The 27,588-nt window shown below is 48.6% G+C and overlaps 1 protein-coding gene across 3 annotated transcripts in view; it reads left to right on the top strand.

The window, feature by feature from the left end:
* Positions 1 to 16,523, top strand: part of LOC113913069 (transmembrane protein 132B) — a 384,783-nt gene extending 368,260 nt beyond the window's left edge. For all 3 annotated transcript variants that reach the window (XM_035724011.1, XM_035724012.1, XM_035724013.1), the window contains 4 exons: positions 1,469 to 1,674; positions 5,157 to 5,427; positions 7,239 to 7,430; positions 8,342 to 16,523. In XM_035724011.1, the coding sequence (XP_035579904.1) occupies positions 1,469 to 1,674; positions 5,157 to 5,427; positions 7,239 to 7,430; positions 8,342 to 9,490 (1,818 nt within the window). In that variant the 3' untranslated portion in view covers positions 9,491 to 16,523. The remainder of the gene's footprint in view (positions 1 to 1,468; positions 1,675 to 5,156; positions 5,428 to 7,238; positions 7,431 to 8,341) is intronic.
* Positions 16,524 to 27,588: the final 11,065 nt, after the last annotated feature.

The raw sequence follows: 27,588 nt of genomic DNA, 5'->3' as shown, positions 1-27,588 counted from the left end.
TGTTTCTTCTCCCTGTCACTGAAGGGCACGGACTGCAGGCGGCTCAGTCATCACAGGATGGGCAGGGGGCCCCATGCATGGAGCCAGCCCGACGCGGTCGCCCTCCAGCACCCTGTTCATTGCTCTGAGGCCTGGGGTTACCCGGTCAGTGTCACTGGGATTTCAGCCCACATTCCCGTTAGTGACCTTGGTCAGTTCTACTTAAAGATGCCCCGTGAAGACATGGGGACATGAACAGGTGGATGTGGCCAGAGGCCTGGAGGCTCGAGGAGAGGGCTCAGCGTCCTGCTGCTCATTTTCCTTTTGGTCTTCGATTTCCCTCTAAATGAACAAGGCGCATCTCTTCCTTCTCCTCCTGGGGGCACATTCATGCTCAAGGACTCTTTTTCTCGGGTTGAGTGCCGGGGGGGGGGTTGGGGTGGGTGGGTGCGGGATGATAATTTATCTCAAACAACAAGGAGGTTTACTCTTAGAGGTTGGAAGTTGGCATTTCTGACCTTGCTCCGGACGTGAGCATCTGGGGCTCACAGGGGAGGCCTGGGCTGTGGGTACCAACCCTGGTGAGGAAGAGAAGTTCAAGAGTAAGTCCTTGTTTGTGGCTTGCATCCCTGAAAGCAGTGTGGGACCTGAGCCCATTTTGTCACATCGCTGGTCCCTGGCTCTTCCCCTGGACTATGAGGTCATGGGCCCCTCGCAGTTGTGATTCGGTGATGAACTGTTGGTTGGTGCCTTCTCTGCACCCAAAGTGACCCTCCTCCCCTCCCCCTCCCCCCATACCTAAATGACATTTTTCTGATGGCCCAGGAGAGACGTCACCCACATTTTACTGGTTTATCCGGAAGAGGGAAGCTAGATGGAGGCTGGAATTGTGTGATGCGTAGCCGGCTAACACAGGCATGTGAAAGGGCAGCCCTGCTTGCTGAGCCAAAACCCCATAACAACATGCTCCCTCTGGAATTCCAGCACAGATAATTATATCCACATTTTGTGAGTATTTTCCTACAAAGATTTGCATCTAGTGCAAAGCTTCCTTGGTTTTTTGGAAAAGATCCTCTTTATGGCTTGAATAAAGTGGGTTTTTTTTAGCAACATATGGCTACCTTTTATGCATCTTCAAATATGGTGCAAGAGTGAAGTATGTTCCACCTGGGGTTTGATTAGTGGCGGTTTGAGTACATAAAAAAGGTGAGGTAAAGAAAAAAACACACAAAAGAGGCAACAAAGGTTATAGAACTCCATTAAATTATGTTTATGGTTTTGCTTGTCAGTATTTTGTAATACGAAATGGTTTTCCTGGAGTCTGTTTATCAGTATTTGTCACTAATTAGTGCCTACAAATTACCTTTTGTTCGAGTCATGTTCTTCTGGTTGTCTCGGTGTCTAATAAATCAGAGTTCATGAACTTTCACTGCCCCTTGTGTCCCGTGTTTTCCTGCTGATGCATCTCGAGATTCTGCCTCTCCCAAAGGTCTCCAACCACTGCGATTCCATTTTTGTGAACGGGAAGGAAATGAAGAGCAAAGTGGACACGACTGTGAACTTCACGCACCAGCACTTCACCTCCCAGCTGGAGGTCACCGTCTGGGCGCCCAGGCTCCCCCTGCAGATTGAGATCTCAGACACGGAGCTGAGCCAGATCAAAGGCTGGAGGATCCCCGTGGCCTCCAACAGAAGGTGAGGAGCCGAGGGAGGGGTGAGTCCCACAGAGGGCCGGGGGGTCTCAGGCTCCAGGGACCAGGATCACTGCGGGAGGCAGATGGCCCTTAGGGGCCCAGGCCCCGGGGAAGCAGCATCCGCAGTGGGTCACAGTGGTCTGGGGTCGGGGTTCAGATGGATCTGACTTGGGTACTTACTAGCCTTTTGACGAGGAAATCATCCTGGACCTGTGAATAGTATCCACCTCAGGGAGTAGTTGCCGGAATTCAGGATAATGTTGCACTGCGTAAGAAGTACCTCGCGTGGGGTACACTTATTTTTTTATTCCCTATTTCCCCGTTGTTCCTCCCCGTGTTGTTTGTTCTCAAGTCCCTGCTTGTAAATGTCAGCCTTCATCTGTGGAGCGTGGCATGGTGGTTAAGTTGTGGGCTCTAGAATGAAGCCAGAGTTTTTACCCTGGCTTCCCCATATAGAGCTGTGTGACCTTGGGCCAGTTGATGAACCTCTCTGTTCCTCAGTGTCTTCATCTGTAAATGGAGATGATAATATTACTGAAGAGAGCTGTCCCGAGTATGAAGTGACACGTTGTGGAGTAGACAGAATTCTAAAGATGACACCCTATAAGATTCCTATCTCCTGGTTATTCATTCGGACCCTGATCTGGTACTTCTGGGAAGGGATTCTACAGGTGTAACTAAACTTCTAAATCCATCAGTCTTAAAATGTGGGATTATCCAGGTGGGCCTGACCCGTCATTGACCCCTTGAAAACAAAGTTTTCTCTAGCTGGTAGCTATCCTATGCGATGTGTAACCTTTTAAAATGGACATGTTTTTATCCAGCATAAATCCCCTGAGATCCACCGCCGTTGTTGGCTGTAAGGAGAGTTCCCGTATCCATAGTGTTGAGTGGTAATCCATGGTGTGTCCTCTCTCAGTGTGATGAATCAGCTGTCTGCGGGAGGCCACTCCTGCTGTGTCCAGCTGGGCGCGCTCACAGACAGAGCTGCTGCGACAAGTTTCCATGGGCACATGAATCTTCTGGGGAAAGTGCCCAAGACTGTAATTGTTGGGTCGTATGAATAGGGCATTAGTTTTAAAAGAAGCTCCCGAACTATTCTCCAGAGAGGTTGTCCCATTTCATGCTCCCAGCAGCGATGAATGGGTCATGCAGTGACTCGACACCCTTGTTAGCATTTTCAGAGCTTACATCCCGTATGGTCCCTTTTACAGAGATGCGGAAAACGGACAACAGACTGGTGGTCGCCATGGGTTCGGGATGGTGTAGAGTATGAAGGAGGAGCCCCGGGCACCCCTGTGCGGACGGACGAGTTCTGTGCCTTGATTGTTGTGATGGTTACATGAGTCCTCAGGTGACAGAATTGCATAGAAACACACTCACACATGTGTCCTGGTTAAACTGTTGAAATCGGAATAAACTCTGTGGTTTGTACCAGCATCCGTTTCTGGATCTTGGCATTGGACTGTGATTATGGGGGATGTTAACTCAACAGGAGTGGTGCAGAGCATTCAGGGCCTCCCTGTACGTTGTTTTCTAACTTACTGTGAAATTCTGATTCGAAATTTAAAGTTTTTTTTTTTAAATAATAGAATGCTGTCCTAAAAGAACAGAACTGTTTCATGCATATGGTATCTCTATAACTTCATTTATTCATTCACCACGTTTATGATACTGCCCCTTCCATAATATATACATAATTTTGCTCTTTTTTCAGTGTTATTCATGTAATTAAGGGACATTTCACCTTGCTTTCAAAACTGGCCAACTGGTAAAAATTAACGCAAAGAAAAGAAAGTGTCAGTATTACATTCTGCACAGATACTGCTGTTTGTCCGTGTGAGCTGGTCTCTAGTAAGTCGACTAGCAGGTGTCAGATAAGAGTTAGAGACCCCTCAGCACCAGAGACCTTCATTCCCTGTGATGTAATCAGAAGGACTGAAAAGTAAACGGGAATAACTTTTCCGAATGTCATTCCAAGGTTTTGATCCTATGTCCCTTCACCACACAAAACCATCCTGCCTACCAGCAGAGATACTCACCCCTCACTTTGGGAAACCCAAAATGCTTCCTATTATTTTCCCAGTGGGACCTTTCAGGGAGGCAGAAGGATCTATTTTAAAGAAAGTGGGTTTCAGAAGTCAAATGGAAGTCTGTAAATTCACTGCTCCGCAGCTGTCTAGACCACATGCTAACCACTCTGAGCCCCGGCGTCTTCGTGGAGAAATAGGGACATGTTTTGTGGCTGTTTTGAAGATGAACAGAGTTCGCTATAAAGAGGAAGAGTGCACGGAGGGGCACAGTGGCCTGGGTGTGGGTGCTGCCTCTAGACTGCTAGCTGGGTGGCCGGGGCCGAGTGGCCTCTCCTGTCTGTGCCTTGGCTTCCCACTGTAAGATCAGGATAATAAAACACCCTCCCTCCTTGGGGTGGAGATTAAAGGAGTCAAATGTATGTGGTTGGCATGTGGGATGCGGTCCATGTGTGTCAGCTCTCATGGTCACCTGAGTGCGTCGAGCCAGACCCAGCACACAGTAGGCATGACTCAGGGCGTGTGAATCTCTGCACTGTCGCTCCTGACACCTGATGGTTGTCGACTGGTCGCCAGACAAGGTCCTCTCGCAGAGCACTCAGGACAGGTTCATCTTGAGGGGAAGGTTCTGGAATAGAGCCTATGAGGGTTTCTCTGGGGGCATGTGCACAGGCCGGTTGAGAGGAGGGGCTGGGCCCACAGGAGGAGGGGCGAGGCAGGCGAGGACCCGTGAGCCAGGGTGCCCCCGACTCCTGCAGGACTCCACGGCTGCTCTGTGCTGAGCGCTGCGGAACTGGGCGATGGGAGGTTGGGAAAGGGCCCCCCGGCCTCCGAGAGCTCAGAGAAAGCCACCCTGTCCGGAGCAGAGGGACTTGGCCAGCCCAGAGCCGGTGCCAAGCTGTCCCACGCCAGTGGATCATGATGGTCTTCCCATCCCCCAGGGGCTGTCCTTGCCTGCTCACACCTTGACCATGGTGACCCTCACGCACACCTGGAGGGAGCAGAGGGGCAGCATTCTGGGGGTCACTCCCGAAGGAGATATGCCCAGGCCTGTGCGGGGCTGGAGGAATGGAAACCGGTCCCAGCAGCTCTTCCCACCTGGGACCTCACGTCTCCCGCCGGGGCGGGGGGTGGGGGGGGGACAGTTTCAAACTGCAGAGTTCCAGAACGCAGGACGGGGCCCCAGCCTCTGCCTGTGTGGGGCAGAGTGTCCGGCGGCGCTGGGCCCTGAAGGTGGGGTGGTGCTTGCCTTCCACGCTCCGAGCAGGTGGCGGCACACCGGGCGCACCGGGGCCACCGACGAGGAGCCGTCGGTGAGGGAACGGCTGGTGGGCGGGTCCGGTGGGGAGAAACCCCATGTCATGTGTTCCGTAGAGCCACACTGGCTCTGGAAGACGGGTGCGCAAAGCCCCTTATCAACCACGACGTTCATCCTGGCTTGTTTGTGCCCCAGGCCCACGCGAGAGAGCGAGGACGAGGAGGACGAGGAGAAGAAGGGCCGGGGGTGCTCCCTGCAGTACCAGCACGCCGCCGTGCGCGTCCTCACCCAGTTCGCGGCCGAGGCGCGCGACTCGGGTCAGCTGAGCTACATGCTGGGCCCCGACTGGCAGTTCGACATCACTGACCTCGTGGCCGAGTTCATGAAGGTGGAGGAGCCGAGGATCGCGCAGCTTCTGGGCGGCAGGACCCTGGTGGGCCGGGAGCCGGGGATAACCACGGTGCAGGTACGGGGCATGCGCTCCGTGCCCCGCCCCACCCCCCGTCTGTACCGATGAGTGTGTGGGTGTGCGTGCATGCGCGCGTGTGTGTGCGTGTGCGCATGTGCACGTGAATAAGAGCATCCTGAGCAGCAAAAAGAGAATTCATCGATTTTAGGAATCTAAGGTAAATTAATTTTTGCATTTTTGGGAGGGCTGAGAAAAAAATACCTAATTTCTTTCACCAGTCAAAGCTAAATTAAATGCACAGTGGAAGCAACCTTTCCCCCCATATAATTTACTCCTCGTATATCACTAACAGAAGGTGGTCAAACCTGAGAGAACTAGTTTTATTTTTCCCACCTTGAGGGTTAACCACTTAGCTGTATATTACACTTTGAACAATGGACAGAAAATTTTTAAATAGCCGGTATTTGTACTAAAAATAACTTTTAAATCCACTAATTACATGCTCTGTATTTTATTAGAATAATGGTAAAACTATTTTTCTGGTCAGTTTTAATGGAATAATTATGCAGAAATGCTGTAGCATGTTTTTTAGTAAAAAATTCAAAGCGTTGCCACTGATAGTTAATTAAGTCATATTTTAGGTGGTGCCAAAGCTAATTTTGATGGAGCTGGATTAAACATGCTCTATTTTGTATGACTTCTCTATTGCTGTGTAGCACATCATCACAGACTGAGCAGCGAAAACCAGCACCAGTGTATTGATTCACTTCTGTAGGTCAGGAGTCGACGTGAGCTGGGCTGTGTTCTGCACTCGGGGTATCGCAAGGCCGAGATGAAGGTGGTGGCCGGGTGGGGCTCATGCGGGGGCTTGGGGGAAAGAGTCCCCTCCCAGCTCATTCAGGCTGTTGGCAGAACGCACCTCCTCATGGGTGTGGGACCGAGCGGTCTGTTTCCTCGTGGATTGTCAACTAGGGTCAGTCACTTTCCCCCGGGAGGTTACCTGTGCCACTTCTCATGTGACGGCTGGGTCAAGTCCCTCTCTCACTTTGAGTCTCTGTGGCTTTCCCTTCTGCCACCAGCCAGGGAAGGCTCCCTGCTTTTACGGGCTTCACGTGATGCCACGGGACCCACCTGCATAATCCAGGATAAGCGAACCTGCCGTGTAAATGTAACATCGTCACAAGAGTGATTTCTCATCACATTCCCAGCCAGGCTTGAGAGATTAGTCGAGGACATCCTTGGGAGGAGGGGGGACAGTTCTGGAAATTCTGCCACCGGGATATTCCTCTCCATTTGTTAGTCTCCCCTGGTTGCAAACTAGAAGGTAAATTAGAGGCATTGGCTTCTTAGGACATTAAAAATCCCTCTCCCACTTTGGTTACGTGGTCTCCCCAGCGTGACACAGCAGCCCACGCCGCGATCGCTGTTGTCCCGTAGTGAACAGCTCACTGCCCCCTGGAAGGGTAGCAGCACGAGAAGGTGGCAGAGCCCTGTAGGCGCTTTCCCACAATCCTGCCATTTTCACATCTAAATATTAGTGGCTGGGAGATGGTCGCTCTCTGAATGCCTGGTGCCAAGGTGGGCAATCTTTAGCTATTGGCTCGCAGTTAAATTGCACTCTTCTTGGGAAATACACTTGTATTGTCATGGCCTGAATCAGAGGAAAGGAAATGGACCAGCGTGGTATGTGTCATACTCCTCCGGTTGGCGAGTGTGCCATTGAACCACAACACACCACGTACCCACACGGTTCCCACGGGTGCATGCCTCCAGCAGAGACCTGAGGGAACACATTGGTGGAAATGTCAGTTAGGAGGTTCCCACACTTGTGTGCAGCAGAGACTGGAGCTTGCCCGCTTCCTTTGAAGGTGCTCTCACCTCTGTCCGACTCCATCCTGGCTGAGAAGACAGTGATCGTGCTGGATGACCGCGTCACCATCGCCGACCTGGGCGTGCAGCTGGTGGCCGGCCTGTCTCTTGCCCTGCAGCCTCACAGAGCGGACAAGAGGGCTATTGTCTCCACGGTGTCTGCCCAGGACGTCCTCCAGGCCCCGCAGCAGGTGGGATTCCAGGGTCCTTTTGTCTCCGGTCAGTTGAGACCACTTCCTTCCCTCTCACGTCTGCGGAGATCAGTAGGGCACTATTAGCTGGGACAGGGTGGTCTTTGAAGCTTCTTTCTGCTTCTTATCTGGGCCACCCTGTCTCTTTTTGAGAAAAATACCAGTGACTTAGATACATGTCACTCGTTTATGCTTTTATACACCGACCATGTGTCCGTATACCATTTGCTTTACCGCAGCCTTGCCTGCGCTCGGCACACCCCGCTAGATCATGACCAGAGGATCCCATGTTGTCATCCTGCCAAAGCAGGTGGTGTTTGATACTTGGACATTCCATTTCAGCTGCTTGAACAAGCATGGCTAAAGGGCACCAAATCGCTACTGTTTACGGTCCTTGCCAACTCTAAAGTTCCCCTCCATCTTTAAACTCATGAGGAGGTTCGCCGAGGCACTGTGGCACCGTGCCTTTCCAGTGAGCTCGTCTCATAAGGCACTGTCTCCCAGGCCCCTCAGCCGGTGCATGTTCTGTTTCATCAGCCCGGCTTCCTAATAAAGGATGTTTAAGGTGATATTATTGGGAGCAGTAGCCTGATTAGTGGCACCTGATCTTGATTCAGATAAATTGCCTGATCTTTCAAAATGTTTTTTAGAAAGGTCAAAGTCAATGCAATAAATTAATATGCACTTTAATGCATTCATTAAAGTATATCATTTGCTCCTCACATCAGTGGGGCAGTAGTATGTTATGGATGCCAGTTCAAGGCATGCCAGGAACTATTCAAGATTATAAAACATAGAAGTTTATTTTTCTCAGTCTGTATATTTAAACAATATTCTATAGGAAATCATATTTATGTTTGCAGTTGAACGGACCTCATTATAACATAATGCTCTGGTTTCATTTTTCTTAGGAAGCAATAGTCAGTTCTTGGATTTTGTTCAGTGATGGTTCGGTGACACCCTTAGACATTTATGATCCCAAGGATTTTTCTGTTACTGTGTCATCATTGGATGAAATGGTGGTGTCTGTCCAAGCAAACCTTCAGTCCAGATGGCCAGTTGTGGTTGCACAGGGTGAAGGACAAGGGCCCTTGATTAAATTAGAAATGATGATTAGTGAGCCCTGTCAGAAGACCAAGAGGAAGAGTATTCTTGCCGTGGGTAAAGGGAATGTCAAGGTCAGATTTGAACCAAATATTGATGAGCACCAAGGAGGCACCAACGATATTGAGGGCATCAGTCGGGAATACAAAGACCATCTCAGTAATTCCATAGAGCGTGAAGGGAACCAGGAGAGAGCAGGTCAGGAGTGGTTCCAACGTGGCGCCTCTGTTGGCCAAGAGGAACGTAGCAACAAAAGCACAACCCCACAGTCTCCTCAGGAAGGAAAGGGTAAGAAGTCACTCAAGAGTGGCGGTCCAGACACCTTCACAAGCTTCCCCACTCAAGGGAAGTTACCGGAACCCAATAATCCCAGTGACCTGACAGTGACCTCCAGGGGGTTAAGTGACTTGGAGATCGGCATGTACGCTCTGCTCTGTGTCTTCTGCCTGGCCATTTTGGTCTTCTTGATCAACTGTGTGGCCTTTGCTTGGAAATATAGACACAAAAGATTCGCCGTGAGCGAGCAAGGCAACATCCCCCATTCCCATGACTGGGTCTGGCTTGGGAATGAAGTAGAACTTCTGGAGAACCCCGTGGACATCACCCTCCCGTCGGAGGAGTGCACGACCATGATAGACAGGGGCCTGCAGTTCGAGGAGAGGAACTTCCTTCTCAACGGCGGTTCCCAGAAGACTTTCCATAGTCAACTGCTCAGACCCTCTGACTATGTCTATGAGAAAGACCTTAAAAGTGAGCCTATAAATCCATCGGGCCCAAAGCGGAAGCGAGTCAAGTTTACTTCCTACACCACCATCCTCCCGGAGGACGGCGGCCCGTACACCAACTCCATCCTGTTTGACAGTGAGGACAACATCAAGTGGGTCTGTCAGGACACGGGGCTGGGGGGTCCCCGGGACCTTAGAGACTATATGGAAAGCCTGCAAGACCACATGTGAACTCCTTTCTTACGTTTGTATTCACCTTTATGCCTTCTGTTTTTTGAACGGTGGAGCAGTGAGTTTGTTCAGCAATAGGGGATGATTTAACAAAGCTTCATTTGGGGCGGTCTGGGGTGGGGATCCCTTTCTGAGCAGGTGTCAGAGGCCTGGAGAGCTATAGCAGCTGGGTTATAAGCCGGGAAATGTCTCGAAAGCAGCCACCTGTAGATCCTGGAGAAATTCTAAGACGACAGTTGTATCTGCTGCCTGGTACTAGCTCAGTTCAAACATTACTAAACCTGACCCCACAGACATTGTTAGTCATCTCGCAACAAACGGCCACATGGAATTAGAAAAGGCTCGGGTGTTGATTTTTCTATTCCTAGAACTTTTAAAGCACAGTGGACATTCCTTGCCCTTGGCCTGAGATTGGATGTACGTGAAAGATGCTGAATGTAGCCGCCCTTATTTGTTACGAGGCTGCTCATTATTTTTATACACATTTGCACCTGCACCTGGTTCCTTTGGCCTCTGGAATTCTTTTTGAAACACGAAGAAGAGCAATTGCAGTCTCTTCTCTCCGAGATGTTTGATTTTCACATGAGTTTTGGTCGCTGACGTTCGCCGCGTCCGTGCCGGACGTCAGGTGCTCTCCGTTGCCCACATTCCTTACCTAAGGGGCAACGTCTGAGAAGCTCAGCCTCGCACGGTCCTCCCTTCTCTTTGTTGTGGAACTTCCTTGTATCACACTGGGACATGGGATTTTACATAAAACACTAACATACTGCGAGGGAGGGCCATCTTTACAGTTTTCTATACGGCGCTTACAGACTTTGGTGACCACTTGTCAACCACATTTGTTTTTACCTTCTGCTTGTGGAACATTCGTGGGGGACTCCTGGAGTGTATTTCTGAGGGCAGAAAGGCCCTGAGAGAGTCATATTTATACTGGTGCTTTCTGGTCAACACAATTTGTGATCCAAGCTGAAATCAGAATTTTAAATTAGTATTACACAGAAAGGAAATTGTGTAGGAGATATGTTCAGGTTATACTTCCATTTTACCAGAGCAAAAAAAAAAAAAAAAATTGAAAGTAAGTAGAATGATGTTTCAACTTAGCAATATGTAAAAATCCATCCATATAATGACACCCCCCCCCAAAAAAAATCATCAGTCATGACTCTGGCAGAGCTCAAACCTATGCAGGGTATGCACTGATGGAGAAAAGAATGGGTTTGCTTCCAAGTTTCATAAAATAAATGACTGTTGGAGAGTTTCAGAAGCAAGTAGGTAGAAAAACCATAGCTGTTGGGAAGTCAGAGTGACAACAGGAAAAAAACATAAGCGTGACCCCCTGCATAATTTTTAAATAAAAAATGTCTTTCAAAGAATAGAAGGAATGGTTTCAAGCAGAGCAAGAATTTCAGATTAGCAGAGCAGAACGTTTGATTACTGTGGGTTAGCTCGGAAAACGGGCACGAGACTAGACCACCTATTCCAGGATTTCTGGTGCCATCTGCATTGCTGAGAAGTAGAAATGTAAAGACCAGAGTCACGAAGACCTGCAGGAGGGGCAAGGAAGTGGTTGGCTGACTCCACATGGCGGAGGAGCAAGCTGTTGGAACAAGAGCTTGTGAGCTTTCTGTGCGCGGGAGCATGACCACCTGCTGCCTCCAAGGGACAGAGTCCTACCTGTGTCTCTTGCCCACGGGACTGTGGCGGGTTTGTAAACAGTGCATAAATCCGCAGGCTTGTGGGCCTGATTTCTAGAGGCCAGTGTCCAGCCGATCTTGTGTTTCAGATGAGGGTTAAGGGCTGAAGCCAGTGAAGTTTCAAAAATCTTCCAATCTGATGGGCGAAGGAGGCCAGGAGACCCGGGCTTTGGCTTCGGAGGGAATTTGCACAGCGAAGGCTGACGCCTGGCAGCAAGAGCACCCTGGGCAACCAGAGGAGGCAGAGGCCGCTCACCGAGGGTTCGGTGCAGAGGGAGCTTGGCCCGCAGGGGAGGCCCCGGGGAAGTTCACACGCTAATGCCACGTAGCTCTCCAGTAGAGTCTCGCTCATGTGCCATGTTCTCAATGTTCTCTGCCTTTGGATCTTCAGCATTCCGACATAACAGGAACTTCGAGTCTGAAACTGAGGAAGCTCAGCTGGTATAGGGGGTGAGTCTCTCTCTCTCTCTCTCTCTCTCTCTCTCTCACACACACACACACACACACACACACACACACACACACAGCAGGCTTCCCCTGCTGCTACAGTGAGGCCCTGGGTCTGGGGGTGATCTGGGAAGGGACAAGGGACGTTACCATTGCCGTGGGGAGCATTACTGAGAAGCTTGCAAATCGGAGCCTTTCCTGGGGTCTGAGCGCTTGCTGGGGACAGAGTGCAGACTAGGCAGCGTCAGAAGGGAGAACATGCCAGTGGGTTCTCAGGAGTGGGAAACTGACCACTGTCCTGAAGATGCCTCCCAGGGGGTGAGCCACAGCCCCCCAGTGTGATCTGGGCTCTGTACGGTCACCTTTGCTGGCTTCTGTTCAAACTCAGTTCACTATGAGTCATGTGGAAGGTCACGGGGCGGGGGGGTCCCTTTTACCGCACAGGGCACACTCACACGGACACACACACGTATGCACATGAGTGTGTGAATAGTGAGGAGCCAGGGAATACAGTATTTAGCGGAACCAGCACTGTGGCTCGCTCCCCGCCTTGGCATGGGCACTGTTCCCAGCTCCCCAGGATTTCAGTGAGGCTCTTTCTGTTCTAAATGTTTCCCACTCACCGGCAGCCATGGATTATATCCACTTGTTTTTCAACTAGATCATTTAAAACGAATAGGAACCCCTCAATATCTAAACTAGAACAGGGAAAAGATGTAACTTAGGAAACCTTGAAATCCGTTCCCTGGGGGCCTGCACTCGCCTGGAGTTTCCAGGTTTTTACAGCTGGAGTGGTGTGATTCGTCACCTGAACAGAACAAGTGATAAAGCCCCGTCCTCTCCCTGAGAAGGGAATACTTGGGCACACCCCTCCCCCCGAGGCCAGCACCTCAGTCAGCCTCCTGAGGGGCCGCAGGCTGGGAGCTGTGCGGTTCCCACAGAGGGTGGCTCAGGCGCCCACGGGGACCAGGCCACCTAGAACGGGGAGGGAGGGAGCGGTGTCCCCCACGGCCAGATGTGCTCCCTCCCAGGCCGCGCCCCAGGATCCAGGAGCAGCCGCCACACGCCGGAGGTAGAGCTTAAGTGCACAGAGTCGCAACTTCGGGAAAGCCAGAAGACCCTGCCAGTGTCCCCGAAGAACGCCCCCCAGCAAGCCTCGGGCCGCCCCGTGCGCACGGACAGAGGACTGACTGACCTCCCAGCTATTTTGTATTGCACCCTGGCCAGGGTCAGCTCCCAGACTTCAACTCCAGGCAGAGGGTGTCTGTGCGCACACGTTAATGCAGGGAAAACAATGGATTACTTTTTGTCCCATTTGCCACATTCGTAGACGAGCACTTTGTACTTTGTTCATCTTTAAGTTTAGGAAGTCTGCCTTTGTGCATTTTGATCCTTTGCATCCTTTCTTCACCCTTTTGGAAAGGCATCTTCTCGGTGTTGGGGTGTTGGGACCGGTCAAGGCTCTGTGTCCAAGAACTAGCTAGCCCGCCTTCAACAACCACGCAGAGCGGTTGCACCTGCTTCCTACATGTCTCCGGGACCGTTGTCTTTTCTACTTGAATCATCTCAAAAATGGCTTCAATTCTCCATCCTCGTCTCTCTAAGTGACACGATGGATAGTTTATAGACTCAGCAACCATCTCCCCCATTGAAATTCTACACGTGTGATGTACCGCGTATCACCTGTGATGTGAAGGGACGGGACGGGTGGCGGAGGTTACGGGAGGATGCGGCTCGCAGATATTTTTGTATGTAACATACGCAATACCCTGAGGCACCGAGAGGTGTGCTGGAATAAATACATTTTACAGTAAAAGCATGCAACGCTGTAGCTTTTAAATGTACAGACCTCCCGCTCAAAAATATCTAAACCCATGGTGGGGGAAACACTGGGTAGGAACGCGGCCTGGAGAGGGCGCGGCTCATTGGCGGCATCACTGATGGAACCTGCCAGAATATTTTGATCTTACTCTTCATTGCTTTTGGATTTTTTTCCTTTTTTTTTTTCCTGGAAATATTTCAGAAATAAAGTGACTACATTTCCCAGCATAAAGGTATATTCTAACCACAGGGTAACTCATCATTTTTAACATGAAAATAAACATTTAAACATTCTTCCGTGGTTTCATTATTTTACGCACACAGTCCCTTTTCAACTTTAGCCTCTCTTATGATTTTGCTATATTGATATCTATTTTTTTCTTCTTAGCCAGAGATTTTTAATACCCCTGACACAGCCATAAATGGAAACCAAAAGAAAATGTTGCTTAAAAGTTGCCAGCAACTTTCACCTTGGAAAGCTTCTCATTTGCTTCCCCAGCTGGGGGACCCTTATTCTGGGATGTGTCAGAAGGACGGCTCGTGGCACCCACGTCCCTGGCCGGGGTCACACCGTCTTGGATTCGGCGCTGACATGCAGGACGCAGTGGCCCCCGACCTCGGTCTCCCTTCTGGTCTTTCCTTGTGGATGGCTCACTCGTGTATGTGTTTGGGGCACGGGCGTGGGTGCTGAGGACCAGGACAGACAGAACTGTGGAGACATGAGAAAAACACAAGAGCGCCGGGCGCCTGCCAGAGAGGCCGATGGAAGTGTTTTAGCTGACGGCCGGCCAGGCGCCGCTGAGCCCCCACAGGTCCTCTGTTGGCACGGCTGTCCTCCCCAGCACTGCCAGTATCACCTTTGGCATCTTGGCAAAGGCCGCCCCTTGCTTTCAGGAAGAGGCAGTAACTTGAGCTAAGTGGGCTCTGCAGACCTCATTTGAGGCAGTGGGTGTAAACACGGGTGGTTGGCTTGTGGAGTCAGATCTGCAGAGTAGCAGGCTGCAGATGAGCCCCCCTGCTCTCCCAGGCGTAGAGGATTCCCCCCTGACCACCTCCCCCCACTCCTTGTCCTCGGAACATAGGAGGATGGAGCCACGGCCCCCGCATGCTCTCCCCAGGCCCCAGGGTGCACACATGTAGTCAGTAAAGTTGGTTTCTAAAAGAGAAAAGATAAAGAAGCTTGAAAAAAGGTTTGTAAAAGAACGAACCCTTGTTATATTTAGTTTCTGAGTGTGTGCAAAGTGCAAACCCCACATTTCCAATTTGGGGGTATTGATTCCTTCATGCCTTTAGTTTCTCTATGGTTTCACACAGCTTAGATTGGCGATAGAGGGTTTTTTTTGTTGTTCGCTTTTAGAAATTTTAAAGAATATGAGAAAGTGCAGGAACATTGCACCCTGGGTCTTCTAGGAGTCGGGGTGAGCAGGACACTGTCATTTTCCAGATGAGAAATAACGGTCCAAGTCCAATAAGGCCTCCCTGCCCCAGTCCAAGGAAGTAATCATGTCATCAAAATTGGACAATCTTCGTGTTCCATGAGATGCCTTTATGATTTCTTTGGCTTTAATTATTGCCCTCAGTCAGTTCAATTTGATCTTAAGGATTGAAATCTGGTTAGACGCTGCAGAAGCCAAGAGGACAGGTGGTCTTTTTAATGCATCTACCCTGCCTGTTGGAAGAACGCACCTTACAAACAGAGGGATGGATGTTGCTCTGGAATTCGGGGTCCAGGTGATATCGACCTCTCGACCCATTTGAAAATAGTACTTCTCTAGGCTTAAATCACTGTTGACCTGACCCTTCTTTCTTTTCTTCCTTTGGCCAAAGAGCATGTACCACTTTCTGGTTCCCATGATAAGGTTGCAGCTGAAAGAATCCGCTGTTTGATGATGACCTCCTTTGTAGGAATTTGACTTGCTGAATGAAATAACACCAACACCAGTGTAGACACTGCCCGGGTAGTGTAATTTCTTCACTTAGAGATGCTTCCTTGGAGAGTGTGCCTTGTTCTCTTTGTCCTAACCACTGTAGGATCTCTGTTTTATCTGGGTAAGTTCCCGCTTGAGGCAAACACGCTCTAATCCCATGGGTATTGTAGGCTGACAAGGGGCACCCACCAGGCATTGATAAAGCACACCCTCCCAGGTTCTCAGCCCCCGTGTTCCACTCTCCGCGGTGTGCGTCTCTACTGGGCACAGCGGTAAACTTGTGTGGGGCCTTTTACTGTCTCAGTGGCTCTGCCGCTGTAAATCGCTTACACCTGCCAGTTCCCATCCCCAGAGACGCCAGGACTGGCCACAGGAGGGACCAACGTGCTTCCTCTGGGCACACAGACCACCGAGCAAGTGACCTTTCCTTAGTTGTCCTCCATGGGGAGCCTTATTTTGAACATCAATTTAAAATTTAATGCAGATTCCAGGAATGAATCTGTTGCCCGACCCCCCATGACATGGATGTTCCAAGCATGGTCGTGGGTTTAAGCCAAAGCCCAAATATGGAAGGCAGGAGCCGGAGTAGACAATTATGTAATAAGTGAACAACAGTGGGTACCATACAGCAGATCCATGCTCTCGGTGGGGGGCCACACGTGTCTCCCCGTGGCCAACAATTCTTACAATGCTGCTTATCTATATAACACGTGTCTGAAGAGCATGCCATGTGCTCACATTTTAAATCTGTCAGGTTCCCTGGCTCTTCTCAGGCAGGTGGATCTGATCTGGGCTGCTGAGCGCAGTGAACGGCCAAATCCACACAGCCCACTTCCGGCTGGCTTCTGGGCAACAGTGGGGGATATTTGGTCTGGCATTTGAAAACAAAAAACAAAGGTGTTATCCCCTACTTTCTACTTTTCTGAGTTGGGTTCTTGTTGCCTGGTACACGCCCGATATTATAAACAGAGCATGCTGTGATTACATTGTGCTTCTATACCCTTTCTCGGTTGTATAACGTCTTTCTCATATTACCCACGGTTTTCAGTATGATCTGTTGTATATGTTCCTCGGTATATTTAACATATCTGTAAAGGCACTTCCAAACATTTTGAAAATGAAGAAATAAAACGTGTTGGACGATTCCTTGTTATAGTAAAACAGTCAATTGGTAGGTTCCAGGAAATGACCTCATCTTCAAATAATGTGTTCAAAGGAGGATATTAAGAAGAACGTAGGTCCGGCACAGAGGCAGTTGGCCGTGTCTTCAGAGTCTTGAGGACAGTCATTGGCCGAGACCTTGAGAATTAGAGAAAAGAATGGTTTACTTAAATATGAGAGCAAGATTCCAAGGGAAGGAGGGCAATACCCAGGGCAATTATTCTGGCTAAACAGCCGGTTGAACTCTCTAAGTTGGGAAGGTGCCTTCCAGAAAGAGGACGGTGGCGGTCCATGTGTTTCTGTAATTAAGACATGCAAATTCAGTTCTTGGAGAAAGCCAGGAAAAGTCCATCTTTCCTTAAAGCTTACAAAGTTGAATTTTAATGAAAGAAAAATCTTTATTAAGATTCATCCCTGTCAGCCGGGGGCAAGTCAGTTCTACTTATAAAATTGGAGGCCCAGGAAAACCCACTGAGGAACCAAAAATTCTAGTTCAGATTCATCATCTTGGGATGTGATGCATTTAATTAACTCCAGAAAAGCCAAAACATTTCAATACATTGGGTCTCCACCATGCTGCAAAGTGTAAGCAGGAAAGGGACCCATCACACCACGCCCACACACCCTACAGACAGCGGGCTCCAAGGGCTGGGTTCCCTGAACTGAAGTCTGCTGGGCTGACCACACGTCTGTCAAAATGCAGCTTTAGGAAAGCAAGCTCCCTCCCCAGGGCAGTGTCAGGTTGGCTGGTCTCAGGCATCTGGGACAACCCTGAGCCAACCAGCCACGCTCCCAGTTCACCGCGATAGTTACAGGGGTTGATTGTGGCTTCATAACCAGGGGTGTGATCAGCACGACTCTAGACGCACAGAGGTCTCTGCAAAACTCCCTCCCCTTTCTGCAAAAGGCAATAGCTATAAAGAGAAGAGTTGGCGACACACACACTCTCTGAGCCTTGACTCTCCTTCAAACAAGGTGGACCAGAACTCAAGAAGGCAGCATCACCAAGACCTTGGAAGCCACTTTGAGGTGAGCTCAGTCTGCATGAAGGGACAACAGGTGAGTTTCCAGGGCGGATCGGACTGACCTGCATGGGAAGGAGAAGCCTGCTCAGTGTGACAGGTCATTAGGGGTCAGGGCTGGTGAAAGTGGATATTTTTGTATTCTGTTTTTTTTTAATGCCCTAAAAATAGTTCACATGACCTTGAACACTGTGTATCCAGATATTCTTGTTTTTAATTCTCCAAGATTAATAATGGATGGTATTGGAGTTGGCACTCCTTAATAGCATTATTTTTTCATAAAACATACGGGGGAGCTTGTAGTTCAAAATTTTCTTAATCTACCAAAATGTTAAGACCAAGATGACCTAGGGGCTTTCCAGTGGCCCTTACGGCAGGAATCCGAATACGTGTTTGGATTGTCCAGGTTGTGAGTGGGCAATGTTCCTTCCTGCGCGCCCTGGGAAGGCGGTCGGGGTGGCCAGTGAGAGAGCAGGATCCCCGTTCGCTGTTTCTCCACGTGGGTCGGATGGGGTGGGGCGCTCCTTCCTGCCCAGCTGGGAAATGCTAGCCCTTGAAGCTCCTTTGAGGGACACGAATAAGTTCGAAACATGAAGGTGTGACACATCAGGGATCTCTGAATTAATGAGATCTTTGTCCTGACCTTCCCCTTCTTCTCAGGGAGACTCTGCCCTTCCTGCCCTTCCTTCTGTGACCTGAAATCCGGGTCTGACCTGGGGACACCTGCACCAGCCCTGGGGCAGCCTTAGCCCCATACATACCCAGGTTCTAAAATGCAAAGAGAAAACCACCAAACCCAAAAGGGCTACAGAAAGACAGTATTATGTCAGCTTTGTTCACTGTTAAGTTTAGAAGCCGTAACATTTTCACGGCTTTTGGAAACAATTCACAGGTGAGACTTTCTAACTGATCAAGAATTTCCGAATGCACACAGAGATCCACGAGAGGTTGTAGCCAATTATAAATAATGAGTTAGGGAAAGCTAGATATTTTCAGAGGCGAAAGAATTCTATTTCATATTTACATGTGTTGTACTTTAAATGTTCGATCTGCCTTGAAGTATGACCTCTAGTTGGAAGGGCATCTGGGGGTCTACAGAGGCCTTGAGAGAGCCCTGATGACAGGGACTGCCTGGAATTTTCCTCATCCTGGTGATGCGGTGTGTGTCTGGAGAAGGCATGAACCACAGGAGACCTATTAGTAAATTATGGAAACACTGATAATATTCACCTTACATGTTATTTGGCTTTTTGTAATCATGAACCTGTGCTGGAAAATTATGAACTCCTTTTCAAAAGCTTCCTTGACCTTAGCTTGCAATGTTCTAGATACCGAAACCACTTAATATGCTTTATTGGACATTAACATAAAATGGTAGAACAAAGCAGGAAGCCTCCAGGTTGATTCTCACATCGAAAAGAATATTTCTGTTCGTGGGAGATGACAAAGCGACCACTAACTTCATTAATGTGACAATAAAGGGTCAAACACATCAGCTTTGTCACCAGGTTCATAGATCTGGCAAAAGGACTATAAAACAACGTGTGTAGGTCCCGAAGATCCCAGGGAGGGAGAATGCTGGCAACAGTGACTGAGGGGGGCGTCTTGATGGGCAGGTGAAATCCAGAGTGTTCCAGATCGAGGGAACAGAACATGCCAAGGCAGGAATTTCTGCGTGCTTGCAAAGTCCTGTTAGAGCCTGGCTTGGGGGTTGGGGGAGGGACTATGATTCCCATGGGGAGGGGTTGGTGTCCTCCAGCAGAAAAGAGATATGACCTGAGATACAATTTTTTTTTTCGTAGAAAGAGACAGAGAGAGGGTGTGTGAACGGGGGTGGGGAGGGGCAGAGGCAGAGGGAGAGAGAGTCCCCAGCAGTCTCCATGCTCAGCACTCATCTTGGAGCCCGACACGGGGCTCGGTCTCACGACCGAGATCAGGACCTCGGCCAAAATCAAGAGTCAGATGCTCAACCAACTGAGCCACCCAGGGGCCCCCACAAGATGCATTTTTAAAATAAGCCAAAGGCATACCAATCACACACAGGACTCTGCATTTGGGACCCGGGTACTGTGATATTCTGTGCTCCAAAGTGTTCACCGTCGTGTAGGAGATGGGGAGCCTGGGCAAACACAGGCAAATCCTGGTAAGTTCTAAGCAACAAAAAATGTTTAGAAAGTGTTGCTGGAGGACTTGGGCTAAGCAGGGTACATTTGAGGGCATGTTTGGGTCACACAGTGGTAGCCTATCTAGCATGACATTTCTCCAAGTGTGGTGTGAGCAGGAAATGTGGCCGGCTCACTTGGTGAGAAAAACAAAAACAAACAAACAAAAAACCCTAAAAAGACATTCCGGGAACGCATCCTGCGTGCGCAATGGTTTTTAATCTTCCCCCTTGAAGGTTTCAGACTGCATTTAAGGGTTTGAGAAGTCTGCCTATAAGAAGCATTTCAAGTGTTCCTTAACTTGTATGTTCTGTGTTATCTAGTTTTCCTTTTTTCTTCTATTTTAATTAATTATGATTTATTAGTTGCCTACTTTTGCCTAAACCCTATTAGAACCCTAATGGGCTGCACCACGCATGTTGAGAACTGCTGCTTTATTTTTTTATTTTTTATTTTTTAAGATTTTATTTATTTATTTGTCAGAGAGAGAGCGAGAGAGCAAGTGAGCGTGCACGGGGGGAGCAGCAGGCAGAGGGAGAAGCAGGCTCCCCGCTGGGCAAGGAGCCCGACGCGGGGCTCAATCCCAGGATCCCGGGATCATGACTGAGCCGAAGGCAGACGCCCAACCGACTGAGCGAACTGCCGCTTTAGAGGATTCTCTCAGTACTGCTGGAAACGCAGGTTCTGCTCTGCTTTCAGCACTGCTGGTGTTTGTGGGAAATAATGGGTATGTGGGGGCTGGGACACAGGGGAGGTGTCTGCTGACTGACTTTAGGGCGGCAGCCCCCCTTGGGACCTCGGTGACTCCTTACCATGCTTAAAATCAGGTCTTGGGATCTCAGAGAAATCACAAAACCCATCCCAAAGGGAGGGAAGGCAGCCGCTGCTCAGCCCGAGAAGCTCTGGGTCCTGCTCCAGGTAAGCGAAGGAAACAAGGTAAACGCTTTCATAAAAATCCGTCTTATTAGAACAAATCTGTTTCCCATGGCCCAAACACTAAGAAGACATTCACACAAAGAAGCTGAAACCAGCTACCTTTCCGTGTTCAAAAGCATGTTCGTTTATAAAAACCTGCTTAGAGATATAATTCACATACCACACAATTCACCCATTTAAAATGCACAAGTCAGTAGCTTTTAGTATTATTCACAACTTCACCATGATCAGTTTTAGAACAAACTCATCATGCCTTTCAGAAACCCCACCCTCATTCCCGGGTCACTCTCTATTTCTCTCAACCTACCAGCCTAGGAAACTGCTAAACTGCTTTACATATGCAGAGTTTTGCCTGCCTTTCTTTCTTTTTTCTTTCTTTCTTCCTTCCTTCCTTCCTTCCTTCCTTCCTTCCTTCCTTCCTTCCTTCCTTCCTTCCTTCCTTCCTTTCTCTCTCTCTCTCTCTCTCTCTTTCTTTCTTTCTTTCTTTCTTTTTCTTCCTTTCACTTTCTTTCTTTTTTGGATATTTCATATAAATGGAATCATTTATCATGGTTTTTTGTGACTGGTTTCTTTCACTTAGCATAATGATTTCAAGGTTGAGATGCATCAGTGACCTGAGTGTAAAAACCAAAGTTTACAACTTTTGAAGGAAACACAGGAGAATATTTCCTTTCATCTTTGGGGTAAGCAAACATTCCTGAATCAAGACACACAATCAGTTACACACAAGCAAAAAATTAATAAATTACAATTTATCAAAACTTAAAACCTCGGTTCTTCACAAGACATCATTATGAAAATAAATAGGCAATCCACAGAGGGGGAGAAAATGTTCTCCACGCAAAAGACCCATATCCAGAATGTAGAAAGAACCATTGCGAGTTAATAAAAAGACACACGGCACAACTGAAAATGGGTAGAAGATCTGAATCAAAGCTTCCCAAAGGAAGAGCCGTGAACAGCACAAGAATGAGTGCCTTCCATCATTTGTCATCAGGGAGATGAGAGCCTCAATGATAAGGAAGCACTCCTACCTTCTGCCCATCATGGCTGATATCAGAAAGACCAGAACACCCATTGTCTGCAAAGATATGGAGAAGCCAATGCTGTCAGACACTGTTGGTGGGACTGTGAAATAATATCCCCACTTTGGAAAACATTGTGTCAGTTTCTGGTTGAAACGTACATGTAACATATTAGCTAAGAATGGCATTCTTTGGTATTTACCCCAGAGCAGTGAGAACACAATTCCACCCGAACAAGGATGTTCATAGCGGTGTCATCCATAATAGACAAAAACTGGAAACAACATAAACAGCCATCCACAGGAGAGTGGATGAACAATAGTCTCTTTTTCAAACAGCGGGGTGCGGCTGAGAAATAAAAAGGAATACGCTACTGATTTACTTCTCGCATCTTATTAATGTAATGCACTGGTTTTTGAAATGTAGTTTATGTATTTTGTGAAATAAAAGACACAAAATCCAAGAGGACACACTATATGATCCCATTAACATGAAATTCAAGAATAGCATCCCCCCCAAAAAAATCTGGGAATAGAAATCAGGGCAGTGTTTGCCTTCATTGGGAGTGTGTATTGACGGGAAAGGGACATTGACTTGGGTGATGGAAATGTTCTTTGTCTTGACCAAGAACTGCATTACAGTTCACAGAACTAGACACTTAAGACCTGTCCGTTTCTTTGTAGGTGAATTATACCTAAGTAATGTCATGAAAATCCCCAAGAATCTCCAAAACCAAAACAAAGAAACCCAAATATTCTCATAGGGATCGTTTTTGCTTCTGTCCCTGCCCTTGTGGGCAGATTCTCCCCAATCCTGGGATTGCCACACCTCTCCCCAACAAAAAAAGAAAACTGAACAGAAAGACTTGGAGATTTTTGTCAGCTTTGTAGGCAGGATGGGGGTTCAGGGCTGCGGAAGAAAGAGTTTAAATGAATAAAGGAAGGAGCAGCTGATGGGAACATGGCGCACGCACCTCCCACTGCAGAGGGTCTCACCTTGAGTCCTTGAACCGAAGGTGCAGAGAATGGGTGACTGGCTCCACTTTGATCCTCTTAGTTTTCTGTGAGACCTGTTGTGGTCCGGAGTAGCGAGAGTCACAGGCTGGTCACCTCCAGCTTCAAGCACCCTTACTCATTGCCACCTTATGCTATACGCAAATGCCTTCATTACCTGGGTGCCTTGACAGATAAAGGTCTGCACTGCACCCTCAGCCTCCAGGATGGTCTTCCCCGGTCGCCTTGTTCAGGTTCTAAGCAGAGCACCCGACACTCCATGGGGTTCCATGTGGCCTGTTGTGGCCCAGCAGGGCATGGCAACCAGAGGCGGGTCTGCAGGGTCCTTCTGTGCTGACCACCACACCAAACCAATCCTAACTCGTCCTGGGGCAGCTGAATAGGACCTGGATGGTGTTGTCTGAAGGCTTGAGACAGGGCTCTGCTTGGGGCTTCCTTGGAGTGTGGTGGCCAATGCTTTTGATTACCTTACTGTAAATACACAAATGATTTTTAAGAAGGAAAAAAAAATGGTAGCCCAAAAATGTTCTGCACAAATCTAAAAATACTGGATCACAAAATTCTTGATAAGCTTTGCTTGATTGCACAGCTTATGGAGACCCCAAGTCACCTTCAACTGGGGCTATCACCTTGAACAAGTTTGGCAGCAAGTAATAAAAACCTGAAAAGTCCATTTCTTTGGGGATGAAAGAAAGAAAACCTTCTAACTGTTTATGGCTCATATTCAAGGACAGCTATCATCCCTAGACAAAAACACTCTCCAATCTCAAGGGACTGAAGCCAAAAAAAATATTTGAAAGCCCTCTTAGAAGACCTGCAACAACTTCCAATGTCGCCAATGGATGGTTTGGATGATTTTGAAAAATCCAATTCTCGTAGCTTTTAAATGCCTATGTATTCTGTTCTTGCCAGAACAGTGGACATGTTGCACAAAACTGAGTCAACTGTTATTTCACGTCTTGGTATGCACACATTCTGCTAATAGTCTCTACCTCTGGCTTGCTGATGAATTAGGGAGGGCTGTCTGGTTCTGTTTCCCCCTTTACATCTATGCCTCATTTTCAGTATAATTGGATGGCTAAGATAGGAGAGTAACAGTCAAAATGCATGCAGTAGGGTTCTTGGGCTATTCGTGCTTCTTAGGATGCAACTTTCTTTTGCATTAAAAGCAAGTTCTGGTTCTAAAGGAGAGAGAGGGAGAAAGACGCCTTCACCACCCCTGCCTTTCTGTTGAAGGCAGAGCTGTTTACCCTGCACTCACATGGAGTCTCCCGGACACTCAGGCATCCTAGAGCCTCCTGCAGTCCGGGCTCGGGCGGTATCGTGGACGCCATCGGTGGAGGGGTGGTAAGGAATGGCAGGTGTGTGTGGTGCATGGATATCCCTCTGCTCACATGCATGGTCTGTTGTCCCATCTGACTTCTCTTACAAACACAAGCACAAACTGTTAAGAACTTCAAGACGGTGACAGCAAAGCATTAAACCAGCCCAGAGGAGGGAAAGGCACATGCTGACTATGGGATCAGAAAAACGGAGCCGTTAACCCAGACATGGTAACATAAGTGCCGCAGAATGTTTGGACGAGTGACCTAATCTCCCCGATCTGTTTCTCCATCTGTAAAATGGAGAGAGTGGGACCTACCTTGTAGCGTATGGTTGAGAATTAAATGAAATAAGAAAAGAAGGCCGATACTTCACATGTATTATTTTCCTCCTGTACGCAATGCCTTGCTAGTGGTTGAGCTCAACACAGAACCATTCCATGATCAAGTTAAGCCTGTCCCGTTCTGGAAGGCATGGGCTGGAGATGCACTGCATCGATGCTGTCCTCCTGGTGGGTCGCTGGGGCCGGGCCAGGTGTCAGAACACCCTTCACTCTGGCTGGCTATCCCATCTGGCCACGTGTTTATGGATATTTCAAACTTTGTCTGAACATTTGAAGGAAGAAGGAAATTCGGAAGAAATATATTAATCATCCTAAGAGCTGTCAGTCACTGACTTAATTTCATGCTCCCTGCAAAGTTAGATTCTACTTAGCTCCCCATCTTGCAGTTGAGAATATTGAGGCTTACACCCTAAAACCAAAGGACAGAGCTGGGATTTGCTTCCAGGCAGCCTAACTCCTACCCCTCACGCAGACTGTGCTGTTCTCCAGTTTCAGGAAAGCCCACATATTGTAGAGTGTGTCAGAGAGGGGGGTAACGGGTGCCAGCCGCCTCGCCCAGCAACTGCACCATAGTGTTCCCGTGTGGAGACGTGATTGCACAGAGGGAACTTTTTAAAAGCCATGGAGAAGAGACACTTTAAACTGAATTGTCAGGTACCTCCACTGATAGAATGCCAAGGAGATACGAAAATAAAAGTACTTGGAAATCCAAGTGATATGTGCTAGAAAATGTGACCCATTCTGGCAAGTTCCCCAATAGACTGTCTTGGAGAGCACCTGTTTTATCAAGTGAAGCCCACATTTGCGTTTTGTGTCCTGGTTTAATCTACTAAGAAACGCATGTCCTGTTGTCTCTTCCCCCCACCGTCCCCTGCCCTTGTCGCATTGCTGGGCACCTCCTCTGAGCTAGCCGCATGTGGTCAGCTATTCATCCTTGTGGTAAAATGTGAGACACCAAATAGACCAGAAATAAGAGATGAGGATAAAAACATGCCCCAGCCCCCAAAAAACCCATTAGCTTTAACGAACTGACAATTGTGTTTTCCTTGGAGAAAATGCAAGTCCGCAATAAATTACCCAGTAATTTTTGAAATAGAAAACATGGTCATTACCCCAGAATATCAGGGTACAAACATTTGTAGGAAATTTGCAGTCTCATTAAGTCTCCATATGGCATGTTTGGCCTCAAAACGGAGTGAAACGTGAAGTGAATTTCACTGTCTCACTCTAAACTCAATACTACAGGACTTGATGTTCGATTTCATCTGTGATTGATTATGTAATGTGTGTCTATTATGGACATTTATTTCATCTGCCTTGGGGTGATTCGTTTTCTATGTAGGGAAGATGTACTACAGTGGGTGGTTCTATTGTGGTTGTTCTCACAAACTGTCATTCATCTCAACGTGTTCACCAACACACCTGCACACTCACACACACGTGAGTTTATATCTGTCTCGCATCCCTGTACAAAAATCAAACTGTCACCATCTTCCTGGTCGTGGTAATTCCTAGTGGTACCTCTGCTCATGAGCTTGATGGAGGGGACTGTCCCGACACATCTCTGTTTCTGCTTCAGTCGTTCCTATGATGACTTCCATCTAAGAATGATGAAGAGGACAACGATGCATAATGACGATGATGATGATGAAGAGGAGGAAGATGATAATGATGTACAACGATGAGGATGATGGTGATGATAGTGGTGACAGTGATGATGATGATGTTGGTGATGATGTACAATTAGGAGGAGGATGGTGTTGGTGATGATGGCGATCCTGATGATGATGATGTTGGTGATGATGTACAGTTAGTAGGAGGATGGTGTTGGTGATGATGGGGATGAAGATGATGATGGTGGCGGTGATGATGTACAATGAGGATGAGGATGATGATGGTCATGAACAACAGTGATGATGATGGTGATGAAGACGCTGGTGATGAATGGTGGTGGTGGCTGCCAAGGTGGGTTGGAGCGTTGGCTCCCTTCCATCAGGCAGCATACACATCCCACTCTGTTGCCTTTCAATTTGGTCATGTGACCTGCTTCAGCCCAAGGGGCATGGCAGCGGAAATGAGGAAGGGCTAATTCCAAGAGGATTCGTTAGGATGCATGGTGGGGTTCTGTCTGCAGCCCATGGGTGCCCTACACCAGGGAAACAGCAGCCCCCAGACTGTTCTCTTCTTTGGGAATGAGGGACCTATGGAGCTGAGCCGGGCACAGGAGAGCCAGTGGAGATGCTGGGGACCCATCACCACACGTTACATGAGCAAGAACGTCACATTGTCACAGGCCCCTGAGATCTGGCCTTACTGTTGCTGGAGTACACACTGACTGAGATGGCTGATAATCTCCACCAAGGCCCGGCTGCAGGTCAGGCCCTGCACTCAACTCCAGGCAGGGACTCTGTGTCCAATCCTTATGAAAGCTCGCTGGAGTAGACGCTATTATTGTCTGCTTTAAAAATAAGGAAACTGAGCCACAGAGAGGCCACGTAATTGGTCAAGGGTCACCAGCTGGCATGTGGGAGTAGCAGGTAGGATAGGGTGCATGGAAAGGGTCAGCCATGACACTGGAACAGGTTCTTCTCCATCAGTCTTGGGATGCAGGTGGGACAGGTTCCCTCCATGGTGCTGAAGAGGGAACAGGTTCAGAGAACATTAGGTCATCAACTTTACCTGTAACTACAGGTCTGCCCACCCCCTCCTCTGCCCCCGTCTATTGTCAGTGGAGCGGGAATGACCCTGTTAAAGCTTAAACGGGATCATGTCTGCCCTCCCAAACTTCCATGGCTCCCATCTCTTAGAATAAAAACCAAAGTTCTCACCGTGACGCACCAGGACTTCCATGTTCCAGCCCCCTGCACAATCTGACCTTATTTGCTGCCCCTCACTGGCTGCTCCAGGCACACGAACCTCCCCACCCCCACCCCGCCATGTGACCCTCAAACGCCAGAATCTTTCCTGCCTCAGGGCCTTTGCACTTGTTCTCTCTGCCTGCAATAATCTACCTGCAGGGGATTGCGTAGCTCCCTCCCCTCCCAGAGGTAAGGCACAGCTCCCTGCTTCACCTTTTGGAGGCAATGTGGCCCCCCTTCCTGGAGATCATTGCTCTCATCCCTTGTACCCCCACTTCACCCTGCATCTCTCCCCTGGTCTACATGTCTCCAGAGTGTGCATTTTCCCCTCACTCGCCATTCTGTGCTTTACATGTGTATTCTCA

Source organism: Zalophus californianus, chromosome 14 (assembly GCF_009762305.2).
Source record: "Zalophus californianus isolate mZalCal1 chromosome 14, mZalCal1.pri.v2, whole genome shotgun sequence".
NCBI lineage: Eukaryota > Metazoa > Chordata > Mammalia > Carnivora > Otariidae > Zalophus > Zalophus californianus.
Note: the sequence above shows the minus strand (reverse complement) of the source record. Positions and strands in the feature narration are given on the sequence as shown.